Genomic DNA, 18,916 nt, shown 5'->3' with positions numbered 1-18,916 from the left:
CGGCCCACCCGTAGCCGGCCCGTAGCCGACGTAGCTCCCATTCACTGCCACTCGCTAAACTGTTTATGTTTTTGCAGGCCACCCCCTGTAGGACGGAGCATTTCACAGAGTAACTGGTCTGTGTCATAGCTATTTGTGCTTATTAAGATGCAGACTATTAGAGACAAGCGTCCTCTTTGAACAGAGCAGCTGTTGTATAATTCTCCACCTCAATAATTCGAGGATTTCCACAGTCTCCCAGGAGTTGAGGCGTTCTGTATGCAATCATAGCTGCAGCAGGCACACGGCAATTACAACAAACATACTGCGTGTTTTTATCTAATTCCCTTATTAAGACTTTGGAACTAAACCTGTGCTTATTTACGTTCCAGGCTTTGTTTGTTTAGCAGAGCTGCTGTAGTGAATGAACAGGTCGAGCCTTCTGCATTTACCTGCAACGATAAGAGGAGAAACCTCAAGCCTAACGTTTAGCCACGAACTGTGTCACTGAGGAATGAAGGTTGGCTGTGTGTCTGTCGCTGACGTCCACGTTGTTGTTGTCAGCGGAAGCTGCAGGAGGACAGTTAACGACCACGTCTGTGGTTTTATAGATGCATATCAAGGCGAAATTAAGCGGAATCCCTTTTTCCCTGTGGTGCAACGTGTTTATTGAAGGTGATTAATGAGAAAAGAGCCGAGTCTGACAGCACCAGCGTCGCCAGGCTGAGCGCTGCTGCCACACCTGGCAGGATGGAGGCCATTTTAGATGACGTGGGACCGTGTCTAGGAGGAATCGGACTCGGCCTAATGTGAAGCTGTGACCCGCTGTCTGCATTACACTGCGTCTGTAGCTTTGCTGAGTCCTAACAGGGTTCAGGATCCTCAGATCAGCTGCTCTCATGTTTGTGCAGCTGCAACAGTAATCTGATGGTAACACAATTACTGTTTCACCCACACTGTTTCTTATTAGAGCCCAAAAGTCTTTTCACACTAATGAATGTATGAAAGGTTACGCATTAGTAGCTGCCTATTGATGGACTTGTGAGTGTGGCAGAACAGCTGTTTGCACACGGATGCTCTTGTTTCTGTGACCAGTTCATATCAGAATGTATTAATCCCACAGGCTTTTGGGCCGCTACCTGCTGGAAGGGGAACCAGGAGCAGCAGGTTAATCCTGTTCACATGCTTTCCTGCAGCTATGCTCATTCACAATTCAAGAACCCAGAGGCTGTTTTTGTCGGATGCTGGATTTAAAATCATTAAAGTGTTTGCAGAAAGCATCCAGTTGAGATTAGAGACAGCACCCGAAGGTAAACACGACTGCAGCGACTTGGTACTTGCTAAATCCAAATGGCCAAACAATTATTTCATTAGACTTTTGAAACTCACTGATGTTTGGTGACAAATACAGATCGATTGTTAAACTAACAGCGTCTTTCAGTCTTCGGCTCTAACGACTGTTGGGCTTGTTTTCATCCGTCAGAAAAACAAATGAGCAATCAGCGTCTGGAAGGAACTGAAATCTGGGACGCTTCTCTGCATCGGGTAATTATATAAAGTCAGTTTAAGCCGAAGTATTTTTTATGAATGTAAAAAACTCCTTCCCAACCTGAAGGAGTGAGCTGTGTTTGAAGCTGGTTTTAAAATAAAAGTATATTTACTTACATATAGAGCACTTGTGAAATAATATCTTGATCATTACGACCGTTTAGTTTTGTGCCAACAGTAATAAATGTGGTTTAAAGCTGAGACTTCAGTTTAACAGGAGTTAAAAGGGTTGAAGGTTTTTGCCTCTGCCTTGAATCCCGGTGACTGAGGCTTTTGTTGGGTTTAATGTTGCTCCTGACTCAGCGTGAATGCGACGATGTGTGAGTTTGTCCTGGAAGCATATTTGTGTGATTATGCAGAGTCTGAGCGGCTTTTATTCATCTGGCCTCTGCAGCGGAGACGTGCAGTTCCACGGACACAGCAGTGATGTCCAGACCTGAGACTGGAACAAAGTACAGACCAAGGGAAGCGGGCGAAGCTGCAGGCACAGAGCAGTATTAGCACCAGATCTAACTAAGTAGCAGTGGTTTCAGGCCGTTAAAGGCGAATCTTCTGACCCATCGTGGCTCCGTAACCGGGTGCGATGCAGGAAGGCGCCTGCTGAAACCGGCCCAGTGCTGAGCCTCATCCAGCCACGTACAGTGGGAGCGGAACCGGAGGTCTGTGTCACCGGCCGCCGGCGCTGCTTTTCACTTCGCATTGAGCTCAGAACCAAAGAACTCTGACTCCACAAAATATGAAAAAGGGAAAAAATCCCTCTGGATTTTCTACGGGTTTAAATGTGTCAACTCACACTTTACCCTTTAATTTCTTCTTAACTAGACCTGTGCGATTATGACAGAATGAACTTAAGCTCTGCCTCCCGTGAGGAGATCCTCTCTGACAGTTCAGTGTTTTTGTTAAAACTCGTCTAAGTCTTCTTCTGAACTGAGTGTCACAAGCACTTGAAAGCGTCATCAGAGCCCCAGCGAGGACCTGACAGGCGCCTCACCTGTGCAGGAACGTGACTTCCTCCACCTTGCGTAGGATTTCAACCCTTATTTGTTATGATTTTTATGGCGTTGGTGATCAACACTCAGACAGAATCCTTTAAATCCCCCTCAGGTGTTGTAAAATCACAGGCTACTGTTACTGCAGGTTGAACAAAACCTAAACTCTGACTGATGCTCGTCTAGGACGCCGCACTGCAATTTACACAATCACTGTAATTTGACAGCAATTACCAATCTGATGAAATGACTCGCACGCACCAGCGCCCCTGAACGTTTCATGCTTCTGTGGCTGTCTCCTGGTGCACATGTAGCACATGTAGCACACGTAGCACATGTAGCATGTAGCACCTGTAGCACCTGTAGCATATGTAGCATGTAGCACACGTAGCACATGTAGCACATGTAGCACATGTAGCACATGTAGCACATGTAGCATGTAGCACCTGTAGCACCTGTAGCATATGTAGCATGTAGCACACGTAGCACATGTAGCACATGTAGCACATGTAGCACATGTAGCACATGTAGCATATGTAGCATGTAGCACATGTAGCACCTGTAGCACATGTAGCATATGTAGCACCTGTAGCATATGTAGCATGTAACGCATGTAGCACACGTAGCACCTGTAGCATGTAGCACACGTAGCACCTGTACGGTAGCACATGTAGCACGTAGCCCACTTCCTGCTCGCTCACACTCATCCACGGCGTGTGGATCTTCTGCCTCTTGCTGCTTCTTGCCTCACACCCCTGCAGGGCTCTCACATCCACACTGGCGTTTCCCATCCTCACACACGCACAAACATACACAGATGAACACATGATAAGCTATAAATATTCAGCTGGGGACAGGACTCACGCTGGGCTCATTGCAGCCCTGCGCCACGCTCTCGGCCCGTCAGCACTTTTCTGTGGGGGAAAAACCAAAAAGCTGCACATCTGCTCATCTGATGCTGTTCATTTAGGCCGTCTGTCCATGAACGTTCTTGGCCGAGCTCGAGCGGCAGTGCCCGGCCCCGGCCCCGGCCCCGGCTCCGGCGTGCACAGCCCTCATTAGACGCATCCGCTGCCTCACGGCGAGTCGTCAGCTGACGTGATTCTGAGACGCACACGTTTCTCCATCACACACTGTTAACGGAGGCGCGGGGTGTGTTTACTGTCTCCTCTGCCCGACCAGAACCAACCAGACGCTGCCGCGACCCGCTTGCTCGTCCCTCATTCATTTCCCTCAATTCTCTAAATTGCAAAACGTACAAAATTCCATAAGCAGCGTCCAACATGGAGCATGAAACGTGACAGGAGAAGCAGCTAAGATGCGTTGGTGCCAATTACTTCCACGCCAGCAGCCAAGTGATCCATAAGTTCAGACGCGCTCCTCTCTGACACAGATAGAAGCAGACAGCGGCTCTTATCTAATCTTTTAGCCCCACATCTTCCTGACAGAACGAAGGCTTTCCAGTCCAAAATGTCAAAGTTAGGACTGTTTGCACTCTGGACGCGTCCTGTCTGCTGAGATTAAGGGACGGCTGGAAGAAGAAAATGTTAAACGCATCTAAGTCTCAGTAATTGGCCGGGTCAAGTCCAACAAACCCACGTGCACTGGAATGAGGAGTATTTAATGCATTTGAATTCTCTAGCGTATGAAATATCGAAACATCGATGACATTCATTTTTAGAGCGGTGTTAACGGCTCCCAACAGACAAATTAAGAGTATTTTAAGCCAGCAATAACATGGCTGCGTTTTCTCACCTCATTTATCAGACACTGGATGATGTGCAGTGCTGCTGATCCTATAAAATGAATATTCAGACTGCGTTTTAAATTTGCACATGTGAAAGTTTCACCACAAAGGCTGGTTCTCAAACCATGTGGAACCTTTGGGCATTTAGAGTGCGGCTCCCAGGGATCAGGCGTTGGAGCCGAGTCCGTCAGAACATGGACTGTAGCATGAGCTGTGTTAAGGTTCCGCAGCAGTAAAGAGGCTGATTGTAGTTTGTATCTTGGGGAACTCGTCTCAGCTGCTCTGTGGATTTAACCCCACGGTCTCCGTCTCGTTGAGACCAGGCTCAGTGGGGTTGAACTGTGATCCACCATCTGCTAAAGGACCTTTTGTGACTCTGGTCGTGTGTTTCGAGGTTGTTTCTCATCCTTGTCCTGTGATGAACTCGAATCTGACGCAGCACAAACATTTTAGAGAAAGAATATGAATCCTCCCTTGTGCATCAGACAGCACAGAACTGTGATGTGTTTCACACGTTATTTATTCACGTATATATTTTAAGTGTGATCATGGTACATTAAGCACAATTTCCTAATTTGTGTGAACAAAGAGCGTTTCCCCCAAATGGCAGCGTGATCATCTGCTCATCCCCGTCAGCACTCTGTAACGCCACCTCCAGACACCAGCAGCCTCCGTCACGCGCCCCCTCAGGCGTTTCTCGCATCTGCACTTCAGCAGTGACTTAATGAAACGCCTACAATCACTTCTCAACAGCAGATGCCTGCCAGTGGTGCTGCCAAGCATAGAAATCACCATGTTGTTTCCCTTGATAAGAGAAGCTGCTGGCAACAAACCCCCCAATGTTCAAAGCAAACTACAAACTACAATTTATTTTGCACAAATGGCCGACTGTAGTTGTGTCTGTAGGACATTTGATCGTAAGCCTCAGACTCCGTTGGGCGTTGGATGTGGACCAGGCTCCCACGTGTACATCTGCTATTGATGTTGAAAAGCTAAGTGTCATATTTTCATTTGAAAAGTTCTCAACTTGCTGAACCTAATTAGTTTTGACCCCATGGATCGTTGCTTCTAGTACCTGAGCAGCATCACAGCGTCTGCATGACTGGAGTCACATGATACACGTGATGCTTTACATTAGCAACCTGAGGCACAGCATTGAACGCTGGGGGAGAGTTCAGACAGAAGACGACTCAACTATCTGCTCGTGTGTTTTAGCTCCCGCCTCCCAGGACTCGCTGCATTAATTGGAACCATTCCTTCTTTAAAAGGCTCAATAAATCAATTGTTCATTTTTAATTCCAGGTCAGAATTCAATCAGCTCTGAATGTGTTTGTTGCTCTGACCACAGAGCATCGCTGGCTTCACAACCTTCTGAATTAAACTGGTCGATAAAATAGGTAGAAACCTTGAATTAACGCTGGATTGTGTGGAATTTGAGGTTTTGTCTTTTCACTAGAATCAAACAATGAGTCTGAAAACTACTGTTGAGCAGCTTGTTTATAGACGTGCACACTTTGATTTGAGTGTTATTTACTGACAAACCTCAACATCTTAAGGAGCTTATGTTTTATTAATTTGCTTCCTATTAAGCAGTGATAGTTTTCATTTATTTATTTTTTATTTTGCGGAGCTGCAAAACCAGCGTTTGCGTTGTTCATCCATTTGCACCCATTCCTAGTCACTGCCCACATGTTTTTTGCCCAGACAGGCCGGGTTTGGTCGCACACGCCTCCTCCCATGCACCGTCACCTACCGGCACAAATGTCCAAAGAGCTGCAGACACATTCCAGCCCACGTCCTACCTACAAATGGTGAGTGCATATATGAGTGGAGTCACATTCACCCTCATCTGAGTCCAACCATGATTTTATAAATCTAAACTACGCACCTTTATGTTCGAAAACGCCGTTATAGACATCTGCTGGTTTACTGCTATGGAGATATAAAACAAGTTTAACATGTTAAATGGTTGTAAAATCCCTCCAACGTCCTACTTTTCGGGACCAACAGTCCAGGAACGGGTCTGAGTGCCTCTGTTCTGTGCGGATCAGTTTATCCTGCCTGTCGACACATTCACCCAGAATCCTGTTTGTTTGTGATGTCTTAAACCCGCTCCCTAAAGTCTTAATGTGGCTACAGATTTCTGTGGATAATCACTCTGCCGCAGCACAACAATCATTAAAAGCCCGTTTCGTTATGACGGCCTCGTATTTATGGGCCTGTGTAAACCTTCGCACCTAGTCGTGTTCTGCCCGTACGGGCCTTATTTATGACCCGGCTCCCCGCTGCTGGCAGGAGCTGAGGTGTGGCTGCGAGAGGCCAGACACCACATTACTGCCCACTCACGTCTGCCCTGGTCCAGTCAAACAGGTGGCGGCTCGTTGAAACGCCCGCGTCCTGAAGCTGAGCGACGCATAACGAAGTGGAGCAGCGCTGACAGCCGTCATTAGTGCCGTCGCCATGGCGACGCAGCCGCGCGCTGCTTTGGTTCCGCTGGGTCAAACTGCTGAATGAATTTGTCTGTCAGAGCTCCCACAGCGTCTCCTGTCTGTCCTGAGTCTCAGACGTCTTCATTCACTGGTTTTGGCACGAGCATCGTGACTCAACATATGTTCACAGTCAAGTTGCTGAGATCGGAAAACGTGCATCCTGGAAATCCAGTAAAGGCCACTGTGACGTTTTAAACATCTTGAGGAAACATGGCGACCCCCCCCTTCCTCCCAGAACCGGGCTCTGGGCTGCACCGCTTCCCACCGGGCCGGCGTCCCACAATGGGCACCTTTGATCAGTCATCAGACACGTGCATCCATCTCCAGCACCGAGATGAGCTCTGACTGTAAGCGCAAGAGCTGGACGTCGACATATTGTAGTTATTACAGATCTGTACCAGTGCCCAGTGTGAACATGAACGCGGTGAGTCACACATTGGCCCTGCTCACCTGTTTGGGTTGACTCAGCTCACCTCAACTCTGCACTTGGCAGTTTGCAAGCATGAATAATGAAGAAATAATCCACAGCAGGCCACAGTGCAGTGATATTAAATCTGCATGGTGCGATATGGACACAGACAAAGAGTTTGGTCGTATTATTGTGTTACAGCTGCAGTTTGGGGATAAAAATAGCAGCAGTCACATCTGTGCATAACCTGGGGGAAGAAGGTGTTATCCATCTGGAGCTGATTACAGCCGTGGTGTTTCGGCTTGTGACCCCTCATCACAGGTTTTAGCCTCAGAGCTGTGAGCAGCTTCACCAAAGAGTCTGGAGGTCAAAGTCTAAAAGGTCAAACGAACGAGCAGCTAATTATTTTTGAGTAATTTGTAAACTACAAAGGTAAGAGGAGTTTTCACCAGTTAGTAAAGCTTCTGTTGTCTGATCACCGTTAACAGACTGATGCTGGTGATTCATCCCTGGACAAATGTCAGTGGGCTGTTTTTAATGCAGATGGAGCATTAAACCCGTCCTCCCAGCGACACAGAGCTGAGACAAACGCTAAGAGAAGCTGGAAGTGCAGCTGGAGCTTCTTTGTGACTGTTTAACACCATTAACACGCAGCCTCATGATACGGAGACAGACGCCTCAGCGGCTCTGGGCTGACGCTCTTCTGCTTCTTTTATAAACTCGGCCTTATTTTGTAGTATAATTGCGTAGATAATTGCTCCCTCTCGAGACTCTACCTGCATAAACATTTAGACTGACGGCTCTCATCGCGTGGTGTGAAGACGTCGTCTCTGTTGACGCTGCAGGGCAGCTATGATTCCAGGAACACTTTGGTTTAAGAGCTTGAAAATCAGTTTCAAAATGAAATGAAATCAAATTAAAATCAAGAGGCATTATTGATTCACCGTGGTGTATAATAAGGTTCTACTGGCTTCATCCTGTTTACTGTGTGTGAGCTTCATTGTGTTGGTGTCACTGCCAACGCAAAGCGAACTTTAACTAGTGAAGGTTTGAACAGAAAACACAGATTAGAGTTTAATGCGAGTCCCTGTCCAAGTCTGCGTTTGACAGTGAGCTTCTGGCTCCTGTTCATGACAGGCAGCAGCTCCTCGTTTCCAGGGATCTGCTACCAGTTCAAGCAGCTTTTCTTGTGTTACATGTGATAACGAAGCATGTGAACTATGTGACTGCTGCTGTCGTATGTAGCACCTTCGCAGCCAATTCATTTCACAGCTGTTAGTATTTTTATAATGGGGTCTTACTATGTCATAGTCAGCTTATCGGCCTCATCTACTGGTGGGCTGCATTTCTTTGCTTCAATAGCAGAAACCTGAACTTTCTGTAAGTTCATCAGTTTCAACTTCATCAATGAGACAGAAAAGGCAAAAGACTGCGACCGACTGATGAGGAGCAGTGAAGAAAGGCCTTTTTCTTTGGACCCAAATATTGCTTGATTAGACACTTGAGCTTAATTGCATTGGTTCAAAGGTACAAATGATTAGTGGATTGATTACGGGCCCGAGTCCCAGTCTGTCATTAAAGCGTTTTGGACTCGGTGGAGAATTTCTGTTGTTTCTGTACTTCAGTGTTTTTCAAACTTTAGGTGAAAAGGTGTCGTCTGGGACGTATCTGGTCTTTGCACAGATGTTGTCGTACAGTTATTAAATTCCTATCAGACAAAAGGAATGTGAAATTTAGTCTGTTGGCAAAAAAAATAACTACTCAATATAAGCTGCTGAAACGCTTTTCACACATCTGTCTAAATGAAACATCTCCAACCAGAGATGGAGATGGAGATGACTTCAACCAGTATGAGTGAGGGGAAACTGGGCGAAACCAGTCCAAGGCTGCAGGCGTCGAAGCCTCACGTCATTACACACACTAAACGTCTGTATTATTGGAGCAACGCTCCCTCTTCATGCTTCAAGTGCAGCTGAGAAGCTGCAAAACAGGACGAGGACGACGGACGGCCGTGCATCTAAATGGACACGGTGTAACATTCACAGTACAATGCATAATTCAGCCGCGCCGTGGATTAAGTTCTGCTCCCCAGCTGTTACACAGAGCCACTTAAAAGCAGCGTGGAGCACGACAGCCAGGACCCTGAGCTGTTACTGATATCACCCGCTTCTTTTTTCTGTTTAGCAGTGGAGTTTCACCCCAGACTGAGTCACAGAACAAAGTCGCTCGTATAATTTAAAGCCCTCCTGTTTGCCAGTGATCTGTTTGGAAAAACTCTGCTCTCCAAAACACACATTTTCCAAACTGAGGCTGACATCGTAAAAAAAAAAACATGCAGAATGAAGGAAGTGCAAACGTTCACGCACATATTTTTACACTCACACTCAACACGCGCACACACGCACACAAACACTCTCTCTCTCTCTCTCTCTCTCTCTCTCTCTCTCTCTCTTTGGGATGGAGTTTTCCATAGACAAATAGGCCCTCTCAAAACCTCCAGTCCTTGTTGCCATGACGATGATTACATTAACCCCAAACACAGGTTTCTCTGTGCACTCATTCCCATCCGTGGGATGAGGACAACTGGTCAGGTCCAACCAAACTGGGAGAGCCACCAGGGCACTGGGAGAACAAGGTCTCCTCTGCCACCGCCGAGCGTTATTCAAAGACATCTGAGCTTCGGTCTGAAGGTTCCCTGATCAGGCCTGTGTTACAGTTACAGTGTTATGTGGCAGCCGGGCATCTGTAGTTAACCAGTCTGCGGCAGAGCGCTTGTCTCAGTGGTTCACCTCAGTCACAGTTGCTGTGGTTAATGTTATTGATGCTTTATGCATTAAGATCATGATGAGTTACTGTATTTGTGGTCGTGAGGTCTGTTGAAAACGCTCAGTCGTTTGTGTCAGTTGTCTTGTTTTAATAAAACACTGCACGGAGTCTTTCACCCAGATCGACATGATTGTGCTATTCTGGATGCAGCAGAAGCCACTAGAGCTAACAAGCAGAACCAAGGAGGGGTCTTTGGAAACAGATCCAGTCCCTGGCACAGCAGGAAATGCTGTACCTATTTTTACCCACAAACATGCAGTTTTTCAGCAGGGACACATGGGAGGGCTCCAATTAGCTCACAGGAAACCCACAGAGGCAAACGCTGAGATAACTAATACCATGTCTGTCCCCACATGCTGCCATCCACACCAGGAGAACAAAACCCACACCCCGCGTACCGCTCACATCTGGGCTTCAGAGCAGGGATTCCGCTCTGAAGGAACCCAGGGTTCGTGTGGATTCAGGCGCCAGCGAAGGGCTTCTGACAGGTGGAGTCCGTTTTATCGTCTGTGACCTAAGACTTCTTGTTATTATTTGGAGAAACAGAGCAGCAGCAAATAGAGCATCTCTTTTTTCATATAACTCATTCATCCTCTCTTCATTCATGTTGAGTGAGTTTCATTCATGCGCTCATCCACTGCTGTGTTCATTCACTTATGCGGTCTCAGTCTAACTCACTGGTTCATTCTTTAAACAAGTCACTCTTTTTGTTTTCTCTACTTACATACGCACCATTGCTCTTTCATTATTTATTGTCACCAGCCTGATTCCTTTCACATTGACAGATTGTATTCATTCTTTATGACACACAGTCATTCATTGTTTTTATTATTTACATAGTTCTTCATATATTATATATGTGGTTTTATTAGTGACTGGCAGATTAATCAGCATCAGATGGAAGCTATAATAATGGAATGACTCCACTCTGCCTGGCTCAGCCCCCCCCCCCCCCCCAATTATAAAACTGCAGCATGACTCCTGCAAATTGTGGTCATCGAGAACAAATATTTGAATTCTTTGGCTTCTCAGAAAACCTTAGACTGAACAATTCAGCAGCAGGAGGAGGACTAAGAAAACATAGACATATTTTACCATATAAGTGTCATTCAAGTGAACAATTTACCTTTCGTTAATATCAGACAGCTACAAGATAATGAACATACATACATGAGAATGGGTTGAAAGCACAGATTAAAGTAAAGGTGGGATTTTATCTGCACTGATGACAGATTTCCTAATTGCCTCAGTCACAGTCAGAGTGAACGTATGAACACGGTTCATGCATTCACCGAAGGTTGTAACAGCATTCAGTAAATAAAGGCTGTAACTGTGAAAACGTCATGACAACGATGGGAAATACACGAAAGGCTGCAGACTTTGAATCAGACCTTGAATCTGTTGTCAACACTTAAACAAAGCAGCTTGTTTAATGTCTGATGATGTTTTCAGTGTGTAGAGATATGTACAGGTCGCACAAAAACATATTGTGGCTGCAGGGAAAATCAACATATCCACCATTTGTTAACAGTATAAATTAAATGGAATTTTCCGTCGGAGCCGCGGCAGCAATTTAAATGTGCCAGCTGCAGCGTCCAACATCTAACGAAGAGGCAGAAAAGCATGACTGCATGAAAGCAGGAGGCGGCTGCAGCAAGAAAGGATTTACTGTTGGTGGCCTGAGAAGTAAAACAAAAATCCTAAAGGAGGACGTCGTGGTTTCTCCGCATAATCAAACAGACGTCAGCGAAAGCTTTTCAAAATAGCGGCGTGGACCCGGCCCAAGGAAAAAAGGAACTGCGAGGTCTTTGAACATAAAGATGTATTTCACCCACTGAGGTGGGAGCGAAGCCAGAGCTGGTAGCATTTGTCTCCTTAGGAGAATTATTACAGAGCCACGTTTTCAAATCAGCTGCCGAATATATGACAACAGCGCCGCATTGGCACGCTGACATGTCATTAGCTGAAATCAGATCCATGAGGGGAATAAGTTAGGATTTCGGCCACTAAAAATAGCTGTTTGCCTCATTCCAGAGCCAGACTGTACGAAGCAGGCTGCTCCTAAGTGTTAGTTTAAAGTGTAAAAACCACAGGCTTTGCTCGAAGCAGGACACTGGCAGCGAGGCCCGATGAGCCCAGGCGGGACGTCATTCAGGGACCAGAACCTCGCAGACATCACTGCAGAGCACGTAGAGCAGTCCATTGGACCCAAAGGAGCACGCTAATTGGACGGGATCAGCAAAGAGACGGGGCAGTGAATGATCAGAATGAGAAGTTCAAGGAGCATTAATAAATTAAAAGCCACCTGCTGCAGTAAATGAAATCACACGGAAACAGAGGCGGCGACGTGACACCGAGGGAACCACGGAACACGGGCTCCGCTTCACCTCGTGTCTGAAGCTTCAACAACTGTCTGAAGCTGAAGCCGAACGCTCTGGAGCTCCATTTCCTTCAGACGGACTGGGACGACAGTGACCTTACGTTTAATGATGTCCCACCTGCATCAACGCTCAGGCTTCAGCTGACTTCATTCTCAAACATAGAGAACGTTGTCTAAGAACAACTCAAACAATGTCAGCAGCAGCGAGAGCGACAATAAAACCCATAATATCGGTAATAATTTCGTCCTGCGGGAACTCTGACCCCGACAGCTCCACGGCTCCGGGTCTTTGTCCTGTATTAGTGATGAGGTGGGTTCAGACGGGCTGAGATCATACGTGAGTAAATGTGACACACGGTGAAGGTGCTGTCGCCTCGTTCCAAACAGCTGCTTCCGCTCAGTGTCTCTGTTGTAAAGCGTTTCAACCGTTTCCAGTGTCAGCGGGCCGTGAGCTGCTGTTTGTGGACTCATCAGCCTCACCTCCAACCCCGTCCTCACCAGCTTTGGCTCTGAAGCCTCACACACGAACTCCTGTGCACAATTACAAATCCAAACATTTGCATGGTTGGAGATGAAGTGTGTGTGGGGGGTGTGGGTCTGTGCAGACCGTGAAACTGACTCATCTCCATGTAAGCGAGTGGAGCCCCGGCTCGCTGATTGGTCGTCACCGCAGGCCCTTCAGCGCCAGCATTAGTCACACCGCATGAAAGCATGTAGTCGCTGCGGAGCGGCGCGTACGCGTGGGAGACGCCGCAGCCACGTTCCTGCACCAACCGGCCCAGAGAGGGGAGGACACGGCCTGATCCAGGATCAGCTGGGCCTCATGTCCAGCTCGGACTGACCGTGGGGTCAAACCCGAGGTCAAACCCGAGGTCGTCTGCGTGGAGCCGATGAGGAGCGGCGCTCACTCACATTAACACAGCGACCGATTACGATTACGTCACGTAGAGACGGAGCCACTCGAGCCGTAGGTTTCAGGAGACGTCATTTAAAGGTTCATTAACGGATTTTGCCCATTAGCTGGAAGACACGCACAAACACACACACACACACACACACACACACACACACACTCTGACATCAGTCTAATGTGTTAGCGAGCACCTGTTTACACAAACAGCAGGATTCCCGTTGGAGGAATGATTTCAGTGTTTTCCTCAGTTCAAGCTCATGTCTGCATCTCTGCTGTAACTGTGCTTCATGTGACGGAAGGAAGCAAGAACACAATGAAAAGTGTGGTGGGATGTTTCCCAGTCGAGGCTGTGAGCTGCAGTCTAATATAGCAGGTCTACATAAATAATGTGCTAATTCGACTCATCATTAGTCAGAGCTTCTGTGAAACCTCTTCCTGTTATCTGGGTTTCATTATTCATCAGCGCAGAGGAGAGTTTAAAATATGGATGGTCCGGTTTGTGCAGCATGCGTGTGGAGTGACACGCTGCGTTCAGGGGTCCTATAGCAGAACCGTTAACGCGCTGCGTTCAGGGGTCCTATGGCAGAACCGTTAACGCGCTGCGTTCAGGGGTCTTGTGGCAGAACCGTTAACGCGCTGCGTTCAGGGGTCCTATGGCAGAACCGTTAACGTGCTGCGTTCAGGGGTCTTATGGCAGAACCGTTTAAGCGCTGCATTCAGGGGTCTTATGGCAGAACCGTTAACGTGCTGCGTTCAGGGGTCTTACAGTATGGCAGAACCGTTAACGTGCTGCGTTCAGGGGTCTTACAGTATGGCAGAACCGTTAACGTGCTGCGTTCAGGGGTCCTATGGCAGAACCGTTAACGTGCTGCGTTTAGGGGTCTTATGGCAGAACCGTTTAAGCGCTGCATTCAGGGGTCTTATGGCAGAACCGTTAACGTGCTGCGTTTAGGGGTCTTATGGCAGAACCGTTTAAGCGCTGCGTTCAGGGGTCTTACAGTATGGCAGAACCGTTAACGTGCTGCGTTCAGGGGTCTTACAGTATGGCAGAACCGTTAACGTGCTGCGTTCAGGGGTCTTACAGTATGGCAGAACCGTTAACGTGCTGCGTTCAGGGGTCCTATGGCAGAACCGTTAACGTGCTGCGTTCAGGGGTCTTATGGCAGAACCGCTTAAGCGCTGCGTTCAGGGGTCCTATGGCAGAACCATTAACGTGCTGCGTTCAGGGGTCTTATGGCAGAACCGTTAACGTGCTGCGTTCAGGGGTCCTATGGCAGAACCGTTAACGTGCTGCGTTCAGGGGTCTTACAGTATGGCAGAACCGTTAACGTGCTGCGTTCAGGGGTCTTACAGTATGGCAGAACCGTTAACGTGCTGCGTTCAGGGGTCTTATGGCAGAACCGCTTAAGCGCTGCGTTCAGGGGTCCTATGGCAGAACCGCTTAAGCGCTGCGTTCAGGGGTCCTATGGCAGAACCATTAACGTGCTGCGTTCAGGGGTCTTATGGCAGAACCGTTAACGTGCTGCGTTCAGGGGTCCTATGGCAGAACCGTTAACGTGCTGCGTTCAGGGGTCTTGTGGCAGAACCGTTAACGTGCTGCGTTCAGGGGTCTTGTGGCAGAACCGTTAACGCGCTGCGTTCAGGGGTCTTATGGCAGAACCGTTAACGTGCTGCGTTCATGGGTCTTACAGTATGGCAGAACTGTTAACGTGCTGCGTTCAGGGGTCTTATGGCAGAACCGTTAAGGTGCTGCGTTCAGGGGTCTTATGGCAGAACCGTTAGCGTGCTGCGTTCAGGGGTCTTATGGCAGAACCGTTAACGTGCTGCGTTCAGGGGTCTTACAGTATGGCAGAACCGTTAACGTGCTGCGTTCAGGGGTCCTATGGCAGAACCGTTAACATGCTGCGTTCAGGGGTCTTATGGCAGAACCGTTAACGTGCTGCGTTCAGGGGTCTTATGGCAGAACCGTTAGCGTGCTGCGTTCAGGGGTCTTATGGCAGAACCGTTAACGTGCTGCGTTCAGGGGTCTATGGGCAGAACCGTTAAGCGCTGCGTTCAGGGGTCTTATGGCAGAACCGTTAACGTGCTGCGTTCAGGGGTCTTATGGCAGAACCGTTTAAGCTCTGCGTTCAGGGATCTTACAGTATGGCAGAACCGTTAACGCGTTGCGTTCAGGGGTCTTATGGCAGAACCGTTAACGTGCTGCGTTCAGGGGTCTTACAGTATGGCAGAACCGTTAACGCGTTGCGTTCAGGGGTCTTATGGCAGAACCGTTAACGTGCTGCGTTCAGGGGTCTTATGGCAGAACCGTTAACGTGCTGCGTTCAGGGGTCTTATGGCAGAACCGTTAGCGTGCTGCGTTCAGGGGTCTTATGGCAGAACCGTTAACGTGCTGCGTTCAGGGGTCCTATGGCAAAACCCTTTAAGCGCTGCGTTCAGGGGTCTTGTGGCAGAACCGTTAACGCGTTGTGCTCTACGGAGCACGTGTGGAGGATCATTCATGGTGATCAGCAGCAGCACCTGTCCTCACATTCACACGGACGCGTGTAAGAACTTTGTTATGGTTGAGCTGCTGCTCCATTTAATCAAATGTGGAGCTGGTTCACAAAAAGCTGCAGCCGTTGGCTTTCAGGTAGCACTCTGGAAAATGAGGAGAAAAAACCTTTAACTTGATACGACAAATCTTTGAAATGCTTACCTTTCCCAGTGCCAGGACAAATCTGTAATCCTCTGCTGGCCTAGATCGCGTGTGAAAGCGCCTTAATCAAGCCGGGCCGGGCCGGGCCGGGCCGCGCGGACGCTGCAGGTGGAGCATATGTGGCATCGATGCAGCCGCTCAGAACCGGGTCTGGGCGTTAACGCGCGCTGGTTGAGGCTCACACTGGGCTCAGCCCCAGCGTTTGTGAGCCTCGGAGCGGCCGGACAGAACCCGCCGGGTTCTGCTGCTGCTTTGACCGGTGAGAAATCACACGTTGCTTTCACACGGGCAAATGTTAGACTTCCTGTTTCCTGCCACGCGCTGCCCATGAGTCAAGCGGTCGTCGGTACGAAGCCTAATCATTAAATAATAGTTGCATTAAGGGTTTTTTAATTTTGATACTCAATTAAAACCTTTGTAAAAATTGTGGCGGAAGAATTGGAGTCAAAGCTTCTGCTCAACCAAAGCCAAGCATGGAGGTTCTGCTTCAGGTTCTGAGCAGCAGCAGCTCCAGAACCAGAGCGACTCTTCCCATGACGTCAGAGACGAGCCGCATCGTCATTTCCTGTAGCAGCAGGTTCCTCCAGCTGTGGAGAAGCACCAGAGCTCATGAAACGGACCCGTCCGCTTCAAGCCTTTCCCAAATGACACCGGAGGGCGGGTCCAGATACTCCACTCTAAACGGAACCACAACTGCTGAGCGTCTGGAGTGCGTGTTGTCTGCAGCCGCAGCGCGGCCGTTTGACGGGCTTTTCTCAGGCCTGATTAATGTCCTGACAGCAGAACCTGAGCGGAACCGAACAGAACCGACGCCGCAGCCTCGCGAAGGCGCCGGTTCCCCCTTTTTTTTGCTGCTTCGTGACTTCCAAGGAAAATATTTGACCAGTGAGGCCCGACGGGTCATCTGTGGCTGCGCTATTTACACAAGCACTTAAATCAATACATGTAAGATTCTTTGCTAATCAAGCGCCCATTATGGTTCTGTTGGTGCAATTTTGCATGATTTTTCCACAGAATCATTTATTTCTGACGTCAAGGTCCAAGATGAAGAAGGAAGCACTTCCAGGCTGTAATGTGCTTATGCAGAAACGTCTGCGTCATAGAAGGATTTAAATGAAATAAACAAAAAACAAACAACGACCAGAGGTAAAAAACGACCTCAACGTTCCCGTTCGCGGCCCTGAGGCTGGTTCTGCTGCTGGTCTGACGCCCGGAGGAGGTCGGGCTATCGTTACCACACGCTGGGATGTGGCCAGAGAAGGGGAAACGCACGGCCCCTTTCACAATAAAGCTCCACTAATAAATGATGTCTGCGCGTTTGCAGGTGTTACACATGTTTAGCTATAAATCAGCACCCACAGCTGGTGCTTGTAAACTGAACTGAGTCCTGTGGCTTCAGGTGATTCAGAGCTGAGCTGGACCAACAGGATCCCGGATCTGAAATGATCCACTTCATTCACAGAGCAAGTCGCCTCAAAGCGCTACAAGCTAAGGTTATGATACAGCAGTCAGAGCTGCAGCTACACAGAAAATCTGTCAGTGTGGAAATTTACATAGAGGTCACATATAAAAGCAGAGTCGGCCCACGATGCAGAAGCTACAGAACGAACCTCTACTGAAGCTCAACAGCAGCGCTGGACAAAGACGGGAGATCACATGTTTAACCGTTCGTCATCACTGGTTCCAGAGGCGTCAGGAACCTGCATGTTACACACACATTAATGCCTTCACGCTAGTGACTGATGCTCGTGATGCGTTCAGGGGCCTGTTTTTTAAATAACAGTGTCACGCTAAGTTAGCCACGCGGCTGAACCTGGTCCGTCTCCAAGTTGCTTCTGTTTTAATTTACAAAGCAAACGTGTAATTAATGAAAATATGAAACCTGTGAGGCCTATTTCCATTCAGGTGTGACTCTCGCTGTGTGAATCAACATGGTTGTGTATTAGCTGTAAACGTTTCTCCATGAGCAGTTAATGCTCAGGAACGTCAGTAGCTGTGAGCAGTGAACCTGTCAGTTCACATCCAGCCGTCAGTCGCTTAAATAATTAGAAAGACGCCTTCAAAGTCTGTGCTTCCTCTGACTGACGAGAGTGAAGAGAGTCTGTCATGGACCGACACAGCAGCCGTGAAGGTGTGTGGTCGTCACTGCTCCACCCCCTCATCTGCTGCTTCCTCCTGTGCGTCCACGGCGGCGCCGTCGGAGCGTTCGAACTGGGCCCCGGCACCATCGGCTCCGCTCCAGCGCCACACTGGGCCGCGGCGCCGGCGTGGCGCCGAGGCGCGTGGCTGCAGTCACACCTGCTGCTTCCTCCGTCGGCTGCAGAATATGTTGGACCCACGCGCTGCGCTTGGACGGCGCCATAAGCCACGTTACGTAAGTGCTGAGAGGGAGGAGGAGGCGCTGGAGCGGAGCCAGCGTGGTTCTGCGCGTGGTTCTGCGTGTGTGCTGCGTGTGGTCCACTGTGGGCGTGGGTGTGAGGATCCACTAAGTGGCAGCGAAACATTTAAAAAGGTGCTAAACACTGTGTTCATGTGTCGCGATCTGGTTTGTTGCTGTGGACGAAGGTTTTAGCGTGAATTTATCCACTGAAGTAAATGTGATGTTAATTATCAATATCCTGATCAGTAATTCTTTCTGTGGTTTGAAACATTTGCCAAATGTTTGTTTGGTGCTTTTTTATTAATATTAAACATAGTTTTGAGCTTTTCGGTGACTGGAGACATACGTTTCCCTGCATCAGGCGGCTTCAGCGCAGACGTGCTCTAAGTGAAAGCAGCGCCTCAGAGTGGGCGACGGACGGCTCGGTTCCGGCTCGGTTCCGGCTCGGTCCCGGCTCGGTTCCGGCTCGGTTCCGGCTCGGTTCCGGCTCCGCGGTGCAGGCGACATGGACCCGGCTCACTCACACCTCTACGACTGCCTCCATCGCAGCCCAGCAGC

The 18,916-nt window shown here is 48.6% G+C and overlaps 2 protein-coding genes across 7 annotated transcripts in view; one reads left to right on the top strand and one right to left on the bottom strand.

Annotated features, from left to right (window-relative positions):
• Positions 1 to 18,916, top strand: part of LOC114851795 (gonadotropin subunit beta-1-like) — a 56,873-nt gene that overhangs the window by 27,171 nt on the left and 10,786 nt on the right. For 2 of the 6 annotated variants that reach the window (XM_055507578.1, XM_029143529.3), the window contains one exon: positions 5,972 to 6,074. The exons of 3 other annotated variants lie outside the window; for them this stretch is intronic. In XM_055507578.1, the coding sequence (XP_055363553.1) occupies positions 5,972 to 6,074 (103 nt within the window). Of the gene's footprint in view, positions 1 to 5,967; positions 6,075 to 18,916 lie in introns of all 6 variants that reach the window. One more of the 6 variants, XM_029143531.3, reaches the window with a different exon arrangement.
• The window catches only part of kcna4 (potassium voltage-gated channel, shaker-related subfamily, member 4), a 30,494-nt gene that overhangs the window by 6,814 nt on the left and 4,764 nt on the right, over positions 1 to 18,916 (bottom strand). The window lies entirely within an intron of this gene.

Source organism: Betta splendens, chromosome 3 (assembly GCF_900634795.4).
Source record: "Betta splendens chromosome 3, fBetSpl5.4, whole genome shotgun sequence".
NCBI classification, from domain to species: domain Eukaryota; kingdom Metazoa; phylum Chordata; class Actinopteri; order Anabantiformes; family Osphronemidae; genus Betta; species Betta splendens.
The sequence above is the reverse complement of the archived record's forward strand: the minus strand, read 5'-3'. Positions and strand labels throughout refer to the sequence as shown.